Source organism: Eretmochelys imbricata, chromosome 4 (assembly GCF_965152235.1).
Source record: "Eretmochelys imbricata isolate rEreImb1 chromosome 4, rEreImb1.hap1, whole genome shotgun sequence".
Taxonomy (NCBI): Eukaryota; Metazoa; Chordata; order Testudines; family Cheloniidae; genus Eretmochelys; species Eretmochelys imbricata.
The window spans coordinates 74,226,845-74,240,457 of NC_135575.1; the positions used below are offsets into that span (position 1 = coordinate 74,226,845).

Sequence of the window (13,613 nt, forward strand, 5' to 3'; positions counted from 1 at the left end):
CTGCTGCTCCCCGGGAACCCATCATGAAGGAGGCGACGAGAAAGAGCCCAGGAAACAACGGCTACTTCTGGCCTTTAGCTCCTTCCTTGTGGCCCGGAGCCGTTGGGTTGAGGTGAGGGCGCTGTGGGCCGAGTCCGGGAGGAACGGAGCCTAGAGATCCAGGGTTTTATCCTGCGCCTTCTCCGGCTTTGTTTAAACTGGAGCTGGGAGAGATTTCCCCCTCCCCCCGCTCAGATCCCGTGCACATGTTGTACACCCGCTCACATCTCAGCTGAAAGCCATCAGAGAGAGAGAGAGCTGGAGGAGGTGGCTCGGGAGGGAGCTGTTCATCCCCCTTGATCATCCCCTCGCCAGTCCCTCCTGCACACTTAGAGCTTTGTACCTTTGCGCATTTTTTATTTAATAAATTGGTGAGCTCATTATGTTTTTCTTTCTTCTCTGCTTGATCAGTCCCAGGAGAAGAATGGTAACACGAACCGCATCAGAGTGTGAAAATATTGTCCGGGAGGGAGAGAGACCGAGCGGTGGTGAATGCACTTTGCAATACGCTAACAGTGCCTAGAAGGGGGGAGGGTAAGTCTCAGACTAGTTGGTATTTTGCTGGTAATGATGTCAGCTGTCTCCTTCAAGGGCTCTTTTCCCTCTGTCACGAAGTGCAGTTGAGACTTGAGGGCGAGGAGGGGAAACCGAGGCCGTCTCCGGAGGGGTGTGTGTTTGGTTCAAGGAGTTCAGAGCTCGCCTTTCAAACGGGAGTTCCTGTTCCCTCCTTCGGTCCCAGCTGGAGCTGCACCTTGTAGCTCCGGATTTCTTTCGTGGTGGGAAGCAGCTGTTCTGATGGGGGAGATGATCTCCTCCTGCTAGAGGCAGAGGTAGCATTTCATCTGGCAAAGGAAGAGCTTGCAAATTGCTCCCTGGCAGTCCCGCTCTGATCAGTGGGTTGCGGAATTGCGTGCTTTGACCAGCGCGTGGCCCCCACTTCCCACCCAATTTCCCGTAAACCATTTATTGTCGTATCGATTTCTCAATAACTTCTGATCAGTCTATCTGCCGATCATATTTACTCTCTTGTTTTATAATAACGTGGATCGATCATGTGCTTCACAGTTTCCTCGGGAAAGCCTCAGCCGATGGGCGATGATTTCAGTCGCATTTGTGGGGGAATTAAGTGAATCTGTGTTTGCGTTTGTTCCGCAGGTTACAAACTCGCCCTGTGAACTGCGCGGATTGGTGGTGACTCGAGGCTTGTAACAAAAGTTTCTTCTAACTGACTCCCAGTTTCGGGGTGACGGAGAGAGACAGAGGGGAAAGGAAACTGGCCCCGAGTGCAAGGAATAGCTCCTCTTCTTCTATATATGCTGCCATTTGCCATGAAGAGAAAACAGAAGAGATTTTTGCAAATGACGTTGTTGTTCATGGTGGCTTTAATTTTCCTGCCTAATATTGGCCTGTGGTCTTTGTACAAGGATAAGCACCTGGTGAAATCCCCAGAGCCAGGAGAGCAGCAGGTGAGTGAGGTGTGTGTGTGTGTGGGGGGGGAGTTATAGTTTTGTTTGCTAAGTAACCAACCATTAAGATTTAAAAGCATCATTTAGCCTGATCCGTGGCTGCTATAAAAAGCTAGTTTGCACTTAATGATGCTCATGTGTCATTTTTAACTTGAGATTGCTTTGAATGCCAAATTATATTTAATAGCTTGATGACGTCTTTGATATCCCAAATGGTAAATATAATGTGGAGAAAAGGAAAGCATGCATTATACAAGAAAACTTTAGTGAGGATATTGTAGAAGGCAAATTAATCTATGGATTTAAGTTTCTCAGAAGAACACTTGCATGAATGGTTACAAAATCTGACTATGTAATGTTAAAGAGCTGGGACCAAATGCACACTCTGATTTAGACAGGCACAGTCCAGTGGCTGTATCCTGGCTAAATTTGCCCCCCCAAACTCTGTAATATTCACTAGGGGGAAACAAAAAGTGCAGACATTATCAGAACTTCCATCTAGCCAGCATGCAGTCAGTGTTGCCTCCTAGAAGGAAATACAGCAGTGTGTCTATTAAAATTGCTCATCATCCAATCAAGTTAACTGTCATTTGTTCTTCTCCTGCTAGGAACTGCTTTTACTTTTTCTACTAGAAACTTAAAGAAGTGACTGTCAGTCTTCTCCTTTCTACTGAATGTTGTTAATATGGCCTGCTACAACTGTAGATAATGTATACAGAGATCAGGCTGTGTGTTTGATGTCATAATATGCACTTAAATATTTCAAATGTACAGTCCTTCAGTCATAGTTATTATTAGCAGCAGTTGTTATAACCTGTTTTTTCTTAATATGATTCAGCTCATTAGATTTATATATTGCTCATAAATCTCAATAAGACTTTCATTAAATTATATATATTGAGAGTTGTTATAATTCAATATTTTTAATCACTAACTGCTCTTAAATTCCATAATTACTTCTTTTGCATAACACTGCTGTGTTTCCACTGTGTAATCTTTGGTATGCTTTAAGGCTGGTTATTTTTTAAAAAAAGTTTAGTTTGATCTTTTAGCTTGTTTACCATTTCCACAGCGTTGATATGAGTTTATTAGATAGCATCATGTATCATCTTAGTATATTAATATTCTTAATTTCAAGGGTCATCACCCATATACATCGTACAATTTGCACATGTTGAATGTATTTGTCATCCTATTCAGTTGAACAATGACATATGTCACTAACAATCAAAGAGTTTTGCTACTACTAAAGTTTACTCTTCACATTACCATACCTATTATGTATAGTTGTAAAATGTTGTGAATGAAGATACTACTTTATAATAATAGGAAATCAATGTCAGTTCCTCTATTTGCAGAATCCTTTGTCTTTACAGATTTTTTAAAATACATTGGATCTCAGATTATTAGGGGCTAGAAATATTTTTTTCGAAAGAAAGTCTAAAATATTGATTGGTGGCTATCAGTAGTGTACAAGGGGGAAAAAAACACTTTAAAATCTTTTCAGTTTCTTCTTCAGCTGGTGATTTAAGGAAGGTAAGGTGTTCTATGCGAAATCAACCTTTCAATGACTGACGCACAAAAACAGTTTCTGTTTTCTAAAAAATCATGGCTAGAAATATATTTTCCAGTTTTAGAGATTACAGCCTAAGTAGAGCAACATGTATAAGAAAAAAAAGGAAACAATTAAAAAACCAAATACTACAAGAGTGAACTTGCCACCTCTGAGAGATCAGCTGGTGGAATGTGTGAAGAGCTAATGAGTCTTATTAATAAGATTTTAGCAACTTTAAAATTGAGTAAGTTTTATTTCTAATGCTAATTGAACAGCAATGTGACTGCGGGAAACGAACGTAAAAACAATAAAACCTGGCAATGAAACTTTCAGCCCTGACTTCAACTTTACAAAACGATCTGGATCTGTTCAGTTGCCTACAGTCCAATATCACTATCATAAGTGAGGTTCATTGTTGAAGATGTCATAACAAATGAGAACATCAGGTTGAAGTGGAGGTGAGTAATGTTACTTCAGTACATTTAACTCGTCCAGTTGATGTCATGATTTAATGTATGCTATATTATAGACAAAGGTGTACAAAAGGAACAAAGGATTCAGATAGTTTTGAACCAAACAACTTAAATACTTACAGTCTTCTTTTTTGCTTTATATTTTAAGGTAATCTCAGGGAAGAGAATTGGTAAAACAATGTTAACAATCTGCTGACCCATTTTTCTAATAACTGTACAAAGAGAATAACTGTTTAGCTGTGAAACTATATTTCTTACAGACTTTTTATATTAACATTCTAAACTGATCAATAATGAATGCTGCAAGTTAATTTTAAGCCTAATTAAGTACGATATCGAAAAAGTTAGCTGTGATGTATTTTAGTTGTGATGTCAGAGAAAGCATGTATAACTTGGAAAAATTAGTCTGTTACTGTACAACATGGATATGATTGGGAAGAGGGAGAAAGAAGAGAGAATTATGACCCTAAAATAATAGGTGAACAATTGGCTGAATCAGGAGTGACGCTTGCTGTCATGAATAAAACATGTGTCCAACATTTTTATAGTATATTTTGACATTGTCTGTACTAGTTATAGAGCTGATACCTTACTTTGTTAAAATTAGGCTAACATTATGTTGAATAACCATCAGCTGTCCTTCACTGGAGGGTACGGTATAGTTTTATGGCACTTTGACTCTATATATTGCATAAAAATTACCAGTGAATTTTTAAAGAAGATATCTTCCAACTTACTTGGTGAATAAAGGTTCTGTCAACCATTTTTACCTTACGAATCTGCTAGTTACAGAATAGGATGCGAGGAATGATAGTGGGCTGACTGAAGCATTGACATCATGACAATAGCAGGCAACAAAACTACTCAAAATGGATCACATAGTTAAATGAGGTGTCTGTTTTTATCAATATATAGGAAAGAGGCCCTGCTGTATGGTATGGTTGCATGTGGGGAAAATCTGTGGTATTTATATACCTGAGCTGATAGACTATGTTACAGTGAAATGATGATTTTACAGTTCCTAATAATAATTAATAGAATTTCAGTAGACCATCCTTAAACTTATTCAGATCACATTGTGAAAGTCTTGTATCATGGAAGTCTTGCGTAGCTATTGTTAACATCAAAGCTTGCTCTTATGAGAGGGAAATGGAAAATCAGGTTGGAAATATGATACTGGCAGCACTGTTTCGGAGTATATCATCACTTTAGTCATTGTGCATTAATTTTATATGCAGTACTAATCCTTGAGTGTTTCATACAGTTTTATTTCTCTGGTCTCTTGTAGTTTTCTGGAGTGATTATTTACATTTTGGTAGCTTTATCACTCTGCTGATAAACACAAACCGATCAATTATCATCACAAGTATTTAAACAGAGACTCCAAAGGCACAGTGGCACAGACCAAGGGTTCTAAAATGACAGGAAAGAATATTAAATTCTCCCTAAAAATCCTGTTTAACAATTAAATGGTAATTAAGAAACCCTAAATATAAATCTCAAAAATGAAACTGAATTTCTCTTTTACTCTCTATAAATCAGTCTTCCTTTTTATACCATGGAAACAAGATACATGTAATAGACCAGGTTGTCTCTCTTTTATTTTAATGGCCTTGTTAATTCTTTAGCACATCATGGTGTATTTGAGTTCTATTTACAGTTTTTACAGTTGGCGTTACTTTATTGTAACTCATTCATTCTGTTCCTTTGTATTGTTTGTCACTGAAATATTCATATACATTATTTTAAGTGTCTTGTCTGATCTCTTCTTATCACCTGCCCAAGGAAAGGAGTTTGGATATTAAACTACTCTGATTCACTGTTTTAATTTCACTTCTCATTTTCTCTTATTGGAGTGCTTGTTGTTGCTTACTCCTGTAGCCACTATGATATAGTGCTAATACAGAGCTATTTAATTTGGATGGTGTGACACCCTGACACCCCAGTATTCACCTCTGCCATGAAATTAGTGTATGTTTTATAGAAAGTATAGCTTGTGAGGTATCATTCTAAAAGTCTTGATCTGCTAGACATTAATATCTCGTTGCATTATATGTGTTATTGTTGTGTGTGAAGTTATGAAGTTTGGCTATGTATGTGTTACTGAAACATGTGAGGTTGAAAACACCCACAAGCAGCCTTTCAGGTACAACAGTGAAAAGGCCAAACAATGTTAATGGCTTATTGAGGAAATGCACACAGGTACAAGGATTACCCCAGGACTGTGTACAGTAGAGACCTCTCAGAGATAGCACTACACAATGGGAACCGTTTGACCCAGTTCAGCAAAAGAGCTTTCCAGCAAGTGTGAAGAAGATATAAAAGGGGGATAATGCGATCATGAGGCTACCTCACTGTCCTTGCAACAACACACCTGGAAACACCCTGGAAAGTGATGGTCTCAGACTAGAAGGATCTTTAGCCTGTGTATGAAAACCTGGGAAACCAAAGGCAATTTGTGCCTTAAGACTCTGCCAGTCTGTTTATCACTCAGGGTGATAATTTGTTAATTTATAATCTACCTATCTAGTGTGTTAAACTCAGTTTGCAGTTTTTGTTTATCTACTGAAATAGTCTGCTTTGATCTGTTTGCTATTCCTTATAATCACTGAAAATCTATCCTTTGTAGTTAATAAACTTTTTTGGTTCTCTCTAAACTAGTTTGTGAAATTTATAACTGGAGGCAAAAAGCTGTGCATATCTTTGTCCACATTGAGGGAAGGAGTGAATTTCATGAGCTTACGCTGCACAGTTTTCTGTGCAGAGCAAGACAATACAATTTTGGGTTTGTACCACAGAGGGGGAGGGCACTTGAGTGCTGGGCAATCCCTTAGTTGATTCTTCCCATGCAGAGCTGATTTCAGTGTCTATGTCATTCTGCAGATGGGTGTGTCCCTACTTGCTTGTGTGCTAGAGGAGGCTTGAGGGCCTGGCAAAGCACAGGGTGAGGGACCCCAGGCTGGTGGAACGGGCGGGCTCAGTGGGACTCCAGTACATCAGGTGGCACCCCATCAGTGGGGGACAGTCTATCACAAATGGTATCTTTGTAACACTGTTTTATGCACCTGTAATAAAGTTTTATCCATGTTTATTCTATGCAACTATTCTTTAATGTAGGAAAAATTATTCCACAGGATAGAATTTCCTGTAATGCCTTTCATAGTCAAGGTATCCCAAAGATAGGTACATGTTGAAAATTACTGTGTTATTTTTTATTGTTTGTTTGTTTTTTGAGGGAGAGGTGGGGTGGAGAAGGTAACATGGTAAAGTAAAACCCCACCTTCAAGTGATGGTCTTTATGTATTCCATTGTGCATGCTCATGCGCTCCATGTGCCTAAGACTGGAAGATTTGTTAGTAATATCCATTAGTAATGCCTGTACCCTACTGCTCCGAACCAAGGCCATAAGGGGCGATGCAGACCAACTGACTCTCCAGTTCCATTCCACTGCCGATGGAACCATTCAGTGTCTGCAGCACTTGATACTTTCTTCAGCTTATTTACAGTTAAAATTGTAAAAAGTTCCTTTAATACTTTTAGATAGTTTTAGCTATTTCTTAGTACCTAGTTAGTTTAAATAAGCTTAGGGCTTGGGTGTTCCCTCTCCCTCACACTCTCTTCTGAACAGGGTGACCTGAATGCCTGGGATTCAAGAATTGTCTCTCCTGGCCCTCCCTGTCAGTAACCATCTGAAGTGGCTCTTACTACCTTGGGGAAACTCACATCCTCTTGAAGTGCAGCGTTTGCTGATCTTTCCGCAGCAGGACTCAACAAGTCCATGAGTGTAGACTTTGAAGATATCTTATGGATCGTGTTATGAGGCCCCAGTTTGATCTGGGTCAGACTGCTGGTGGAGGCACTGAGATTCCAAGGCCAAGAGGAGTAGACCTGAAGACTTTCTTTCACACAGGGACATTAGGAGGGTAGAAAACATACTCCTCAATGATTAAATCCTCCTCTAGGTCCACTTTCAAGAAGATGACCCCTTTTTCAATGCTATTAAAGTTGGGTGAGATTCTGCGCCCTTGGTAAAAGGAAGCTGAGGCACTCACAAGAGACACAGTACCAATCTCCTGGCTCTAAAGAGCAAGAGTAATTTGAGACTGGCACCATCTGCTGGAATGGAACCATCCGTGGTACTGACGAAAGAGAAGTATCAAGCTCCTCCCCCACCAACTATTGTATAGTCATACTATGATAAGGAATTGTTGGCGCTGAAAGTTCTTACAATGCTGACTCTTCCAGACAGAGAGACAGGAGTCCTCCATGCCACCACAAGCCCGCAGGGAGATACAGTACCAATGAGGATATTGTCATCCTCCAGGATGTAGAGTCTCCCATTCAATCCTCACAAGGATCGATACTAGCAGACCAGGGTGGCACAAAAGAGAGAGTTGCTCCCTGATATGTTCCCCAGCAATGATCTCACAAGTTCTGTGATTCCAATAACACCACCCATGGAAGTGGGATCTATCTTTTCCTCCTCAGGTGCATCAAAAATGGGCAAGAGACCATCACTGCCTGCAGTAAGGAGGAGTCAGGAGGTTAGTCAAGATATAAGATTTAGAGTCTCTCTTGGGCTCCTTTCCATTCTAATAATACAATGCACCCATGTTGGGACCAATGGTGTGGGATCTATTCCATGAGGGCCACCTCAACCACCATTTGACCCTCCTTAATGGCTGTAATGAGGACAATGTGACCGATACATATGCTATCCTGTGTCAGAACAACCTGTCAGAAATCACGACATTCCTCTCCTTAGAGAGAGGAATCTGAACCTGCTTAGGAACTAATGGAAGGGGAAGAAGAATCGGAACTGATGGGGTTATCATCATCATCATCCCCCGATAAGGTGGTTGTGCTGGCCTCACTTTCTCCTCCTGATTACAGGCAACTCCAAGACCTATTAAGGTTGTCTCCTTCTCCTGGAGGAAATGCAGGAGACATCTCAAATTCCTTGACATTCTGTAGCACATGGGACCTAGCAAGGGACTGCCTGTTAATGAAGATATTTCAGAATCTGGCAGGGTGGTCTGGCATTCTCCAGCCACATGTAGTCCCACTCCAAAGAGGACAGAAAATAAATACTTTGTACCAGCCAAGGGAGCAGAATTTTTATTTACACGCCCTGCCCTGAACTCCTTAGGCCAAGCAGTCTCTGAAAGAAACAGGCAATATTAGCCAAAATCCATCCCTTCCGATAAGGGAGCTGAAGGGTTGGACCTGTTGATGAGGAAAGTTTTTGCTTCATCCAACCTATAGTTCCACATAACATTCTGTCAGGGGCATTAATTGTTAAATGCAACTTTATTAGTAAATTCTGCAAACTTGGAATAATTAACAAGCTCCTGCAGGAGGACAGAGCACAGTTCCAAGCTGCCAGGTCATTTTCAAGCCTCAGTCAATGCAGCAGACACAGCTTCCTGTTTGATGGCAACAGCTATTGTCATGAATAGGACATTGTGGCTTCAGTCCTCAGGATTTTCCAAGGAAGTCCAGCCTACTGTGGAGAATTTGTTTGTGAAGGGAACAATCTGTTCAGTGGGAAGAGAACTGATTTGTTACACTTACTGAAAGACTCAAGGGCAATCCTCTACTCACTAGAGATCTATACTCCATCAACAAGGAGGAAATTCCACAGGCCAGAACCATATAAGCCATGACTCGCACCTCAACACTTTAATGATAAAGGGTTTATGAATCACCAGAGAAATGACAGAAGTTGCAGTAAAACAAACACATTTCCCCTTCTTCCTCCTTCCAACCCTAACCTGCAACTAAGAAACACTTTCGGATTTCCGAGAGCCGTGAACCACTCCAGATACCATGTCCATCTACCCAAACTTATAATATCCAGTTTTGATGGCCATCTGTTTCTTTTCTTCCAAGGTTGTCAGATAACAGTCAAATGGGTACTTGACATTATTCATACTGCCTACACTATAGAGTTCCTTTCCCTGTTCCTCTTCAGGGACGCCTCTTGCAAAAGGATGCACGGTCAAGAACTAGATCCTCTGCTTCATCTGTGAGAAATAGAGGCAGTGCTGTTGTAATACCTGGGAAAGGAATTTTTACTCAAAATATTTCCTCATTCCCAAAAAGAAGGTAAGATGGAGTCTCATCATGGATCTCAGATAGCTCCATGACTGTATCTGCAAACTGAGGTTCAGTTTCAGTAATTCCCTCACTGAACAAAATACTACTGATTCACAGTTCTCAGTATGAAGGATGCTTATTTCTATATAGACATCCATTCCTCCCACAGAGGATTCCTAAGGTTCACTGTATGTTCATACCATTATCAGTATACGTGCTTCCCTTCAGCCCTGCAACTGTGCCAAGGATATTTACAAAAGTACTTTGTCGTAGCAGCTCATTCTAATGACTGATTACTGAGGGGGTGATCTCATCAAGAGGAACTGACAGCAACCTCAACTTTGGTCAATCTTCTGAGTTCACTGGGAATCTGCATAAAGTTTTGTGCATACAAAAGTCCATTTTAGACTATAGACAGACTAGATTTTATTGAGGCAATATTGGACTCTATCAGTGCCAACGCATACCTTCCTCAGGACAGATTCCAATCTATAAAGAACTTGTCACACAACTTCAGCTGAGCCCACAGACATCAATCCATTTATTCTTATTCTCCTAGGTCACATATCTTCCTGCACCTGTGTGACACCCTTCATGGGACTTTGCGTTTGTTGCCTCCAGGATTGGCTTTGAACAGTATATGTGCTGAGCAAACACAGTATGGAAAAGCTAGCATTGATTTCCACACACAATGCAAGCTTCTCTAGCCTGGTGGGAGAATAAGGCCCCCTGGCTCAGAAGACATTAATCACAGTGCTTCCTTTGTGCTATATGCTTATCTAGATAGGCACCCCACCCTAAGGGACATGGACTTCCCAAGGGTCCTGGATGCACATAAAACTATAACTGTGTGCAGTCCGTGAAGCCTACAAGTGATTCCTGCCATTCATACAGACCTTGTATAGTCAGGTGATGTCAGACATGATTACAGTATTCAACGTCAACAAACAAGGGGGTATGATATCCGTACCTCTATGTATAGAAACTGTCAATCTTTAGAACCGGTGTATTTGCCACCAGATCACTCTGTTGGCAGTGCAGCTCTCAGGAATACACAACACTTTGGCAGGCAGCCTCAATGGACAGTTTTCCAAGGACCATGAATGGGAGCTACATGATTCCATAGTATAGACATATTTTCCCAATTTTGGGGGGAGGGCGTGTTCCATCCTAGTATCTGTCTGCATCTCAAGAGGACTGAAAATGCATGATCTACTGTTCCAGAGGAGCTCAAGGTCAGGGAGACTCACTCCTAGTCATTTGGTTGGGACAGCGGATGCCTCAAACTAGACGGAGTGTTGGTCATCCTGATTGTTCCTAGATGGTCGAGACCATTCTGCTTGCCCAATATTTTTCAGATGTCCCTGGACTTGTTCTCTTAGGACAGGCAAGGTCAGGCATCTCAATACAGCTTCCCACCACAGGACAGGCTGGTATTTGGATGGGTGTTGACTCTAAAAAGGACACATTCACAAATGGTTGAGGTTATTCTTAACTACAGTAGGAAGGAGTCCACTGGAAAGTGCTACGTAGAGAAGTGGAAAAGGTTCTGTCTGGTGTCAGTATTATCTGATGACTCTCTAACATCCCCATTGTGTTTAGAATATATAGATATTCTAATATATCCTTTCTTTAAAGACTTTAGATCTGGGTACACACAACAGCTTTTTCTGCCTGGCATTCCCTAATTTACAACCACTGTACAATGTATGTACAGTGTCTGAAAGGTCTGGTCATAGTCTTTCCTTGCTATAATGAAACCTACTCCATCATGGGGCTTCAATCTGGTCCTTTCAGAATTAACAAGACCTCCATTCAAACAACTGGCCTCATGTTCTTTGATCTACCTATCTGTGAAGGTTCTGGTCACCATCACCTCAGCTAGACAGGTAGGTGAGCTGATCCATCAAGGTTTGGCATTCTACCTACAAAGAACAAAATCTTTTAGGAAATTGCTTAGACTCTCAACTAGGGCCAAAGCCGCTTTGGTAATCTCACTTTGAGATGTTCCTCTTACTGAAATCTGTAAAGCTGCAACATGGCATTCTGTTTGTACCTTCATGAGACATTACACCCTGTCGCAAGTTTCTTCAGCTGATGCTTCTTTGGACACAGAAGCCCTCCAGTCATCGATACCACAGAAGTCCTCGTACTCTCCGTTAATTAGCTCTGCTTGTCAGTCACTTACAGCAGAATACACAGAGGGACTATCACTTGGAGGGGGAGGAGAAGTTACTTACCTCATGAAGTAACTGAAATTCTTCAAGATATGTGGTCCCTCTCTGTATTCCTCTACCCACCCACCATCCTCTCTGCTTTGGATCCTTTATGCAAGATTCATGGTAGAGAAGAAACCAGAGAGGTGGTTGTTCTGCCATATGCAGAGGTGGTTGTATGCCATATGTCCTCTCTTTGGAGCACAAGAAGGAGAAGGGCACAGGCATGGACTAACAGACATTGCTAGCAAAAATCTTCTGCACCCATAATGGAATACAGATAGGCACCACACATCTTGAAGAACTCAAGTTACTATACAAGTCAAGTAACTCCTCTTTATTCTTATTTGTTAGAAAATTCCTCTATCACCCCTATTCTATTTGTTTAAATCCTTCTCTCACCTCCAAGTCTCCCTCCTTTTGGTTGCTCGAATATCCTTTTCCTACCGGCTTGAATTCTTCCCCCATCTCCCCCGCCCCTAGTTTCTCACATCATTCCCCTCCTCCTATTATTTGCATACCCTTTCCACTGTTTCTCTCTTTTCCTCCCCCTCCCCAGTCTGTCTGTCTGACTTCTCCACATTGGAGAGTCTATAGGAAAGAGTGCTTCAACTTTTTTGCTTCTCTGGGTGTCCAGCATCTGCCTGTGTTCCACAATGTTCTGCAGTGCATAAGAGCAGAACAGATCAGAGATGAGTGGGTACTTTAGTTAGCTCCCTAGGTGCACTGGCTACTCCATTCTCCCAGCAGTACACTAGTAAGCAGGGCTTTGTCATGAGTGAAGCGGGTAAGGAAGGTAGGTTGGCAGGGGTCATTAAAGAAGTCACCTTGTTCTCCCAGCTCCTGCTCTTTCCTCTATCACCAACACTGCATCTGTCCCAAATCTAATGTCTTGTGCAAATTTACACTGGTTTAATTTAGCTGGTTCAAACTCCTACGTGGACACACCTAGGTTGATTTCAAATTGATTATGTGAGTTTAGCTTGGGCAGGTTGAACTGATATGTCTGTCTATGGTACTTATATGATCCCCATCACCAGAGTATCTGAGCACATCACAATCGCTTTAGGGTATTTAAGCTCACAACACCTCTGTCCCAACTACTACTGTCCCAACTTCCCAGATGGACAACTGAGGCATAGACTAATTGACTTGCCCAAGGGCACACAGGAAATCTGTGGCAGAGCAAAGAAGTGAGTCTGGGTCTCTGAAGTCCAACGCAAATAGCCTTCCTCTCTAGTTTGTCCTTTCTCTCTAAGATACAGGATATAAGCAATGTAAGAGTATGCACATACAGTTTTAAGTCACACCTTTAGTTAAATTACTACAACTTTGTGTGTCAATGAGTCTATGCTTCCGCTTTCCCTAGCCACTTTTTATCCCAAAGCATTTTGTAAAGCTCCAGGTGAGATAATGATAATTCAGGGGCTGTATAGGCAAATATGGCAGCTGTTGGGAACTCAGCAATAGCCAGAGAATATAGAAAACTACAGGGCATTTGGAGAAATATGCTGGGATAGTTTTACACAAATTTGTAGAAAAATTAGTGGGGATTTTACCAAATGTCCAGAATGTTTGCAGTAATTTATTTTCTATTGTGCTTGGATTTGTTGTTTATATTCTAATATGAGATACTATTGTAAGCCACAAGGAAAATCATGAAAACAGGAACAATCTTTACAGAGTTTTTACGAAGTAGTCTTGCCTGCACCACAGGGAACCTGCAAGTTGAGTGAAAACACCACTTTACGCCCTATTTTTTTAT

At 41.2% G+C, this 13,613-nt stretch overlaps 1 protein-coding gene across 1 annotated transcript in view; it reads left to right on the forward strand.

Annotated features, from left to right (window-relative positions):
* Window positions 1-1,352: 1,352 nt before the first annotated feature.
* The window catches only part of GALNTL6 (polypeptide N-acetylgalactosaminyltransferase like 6), a 906,144-nt gene continuing 893,883 nt past the window's right edge, over window positions 1,353-13,613 (forward strand). The window contains exon 1 of the mRNA XM_077814511.1: window positions 1,353-1,505. Coding sequence (XP_077670637.1) covers window positions 1,353-1,505 — 153 coding nt within the window. The remainder of the gene's footprint in view (window positions 1,506-13,613) is intronic.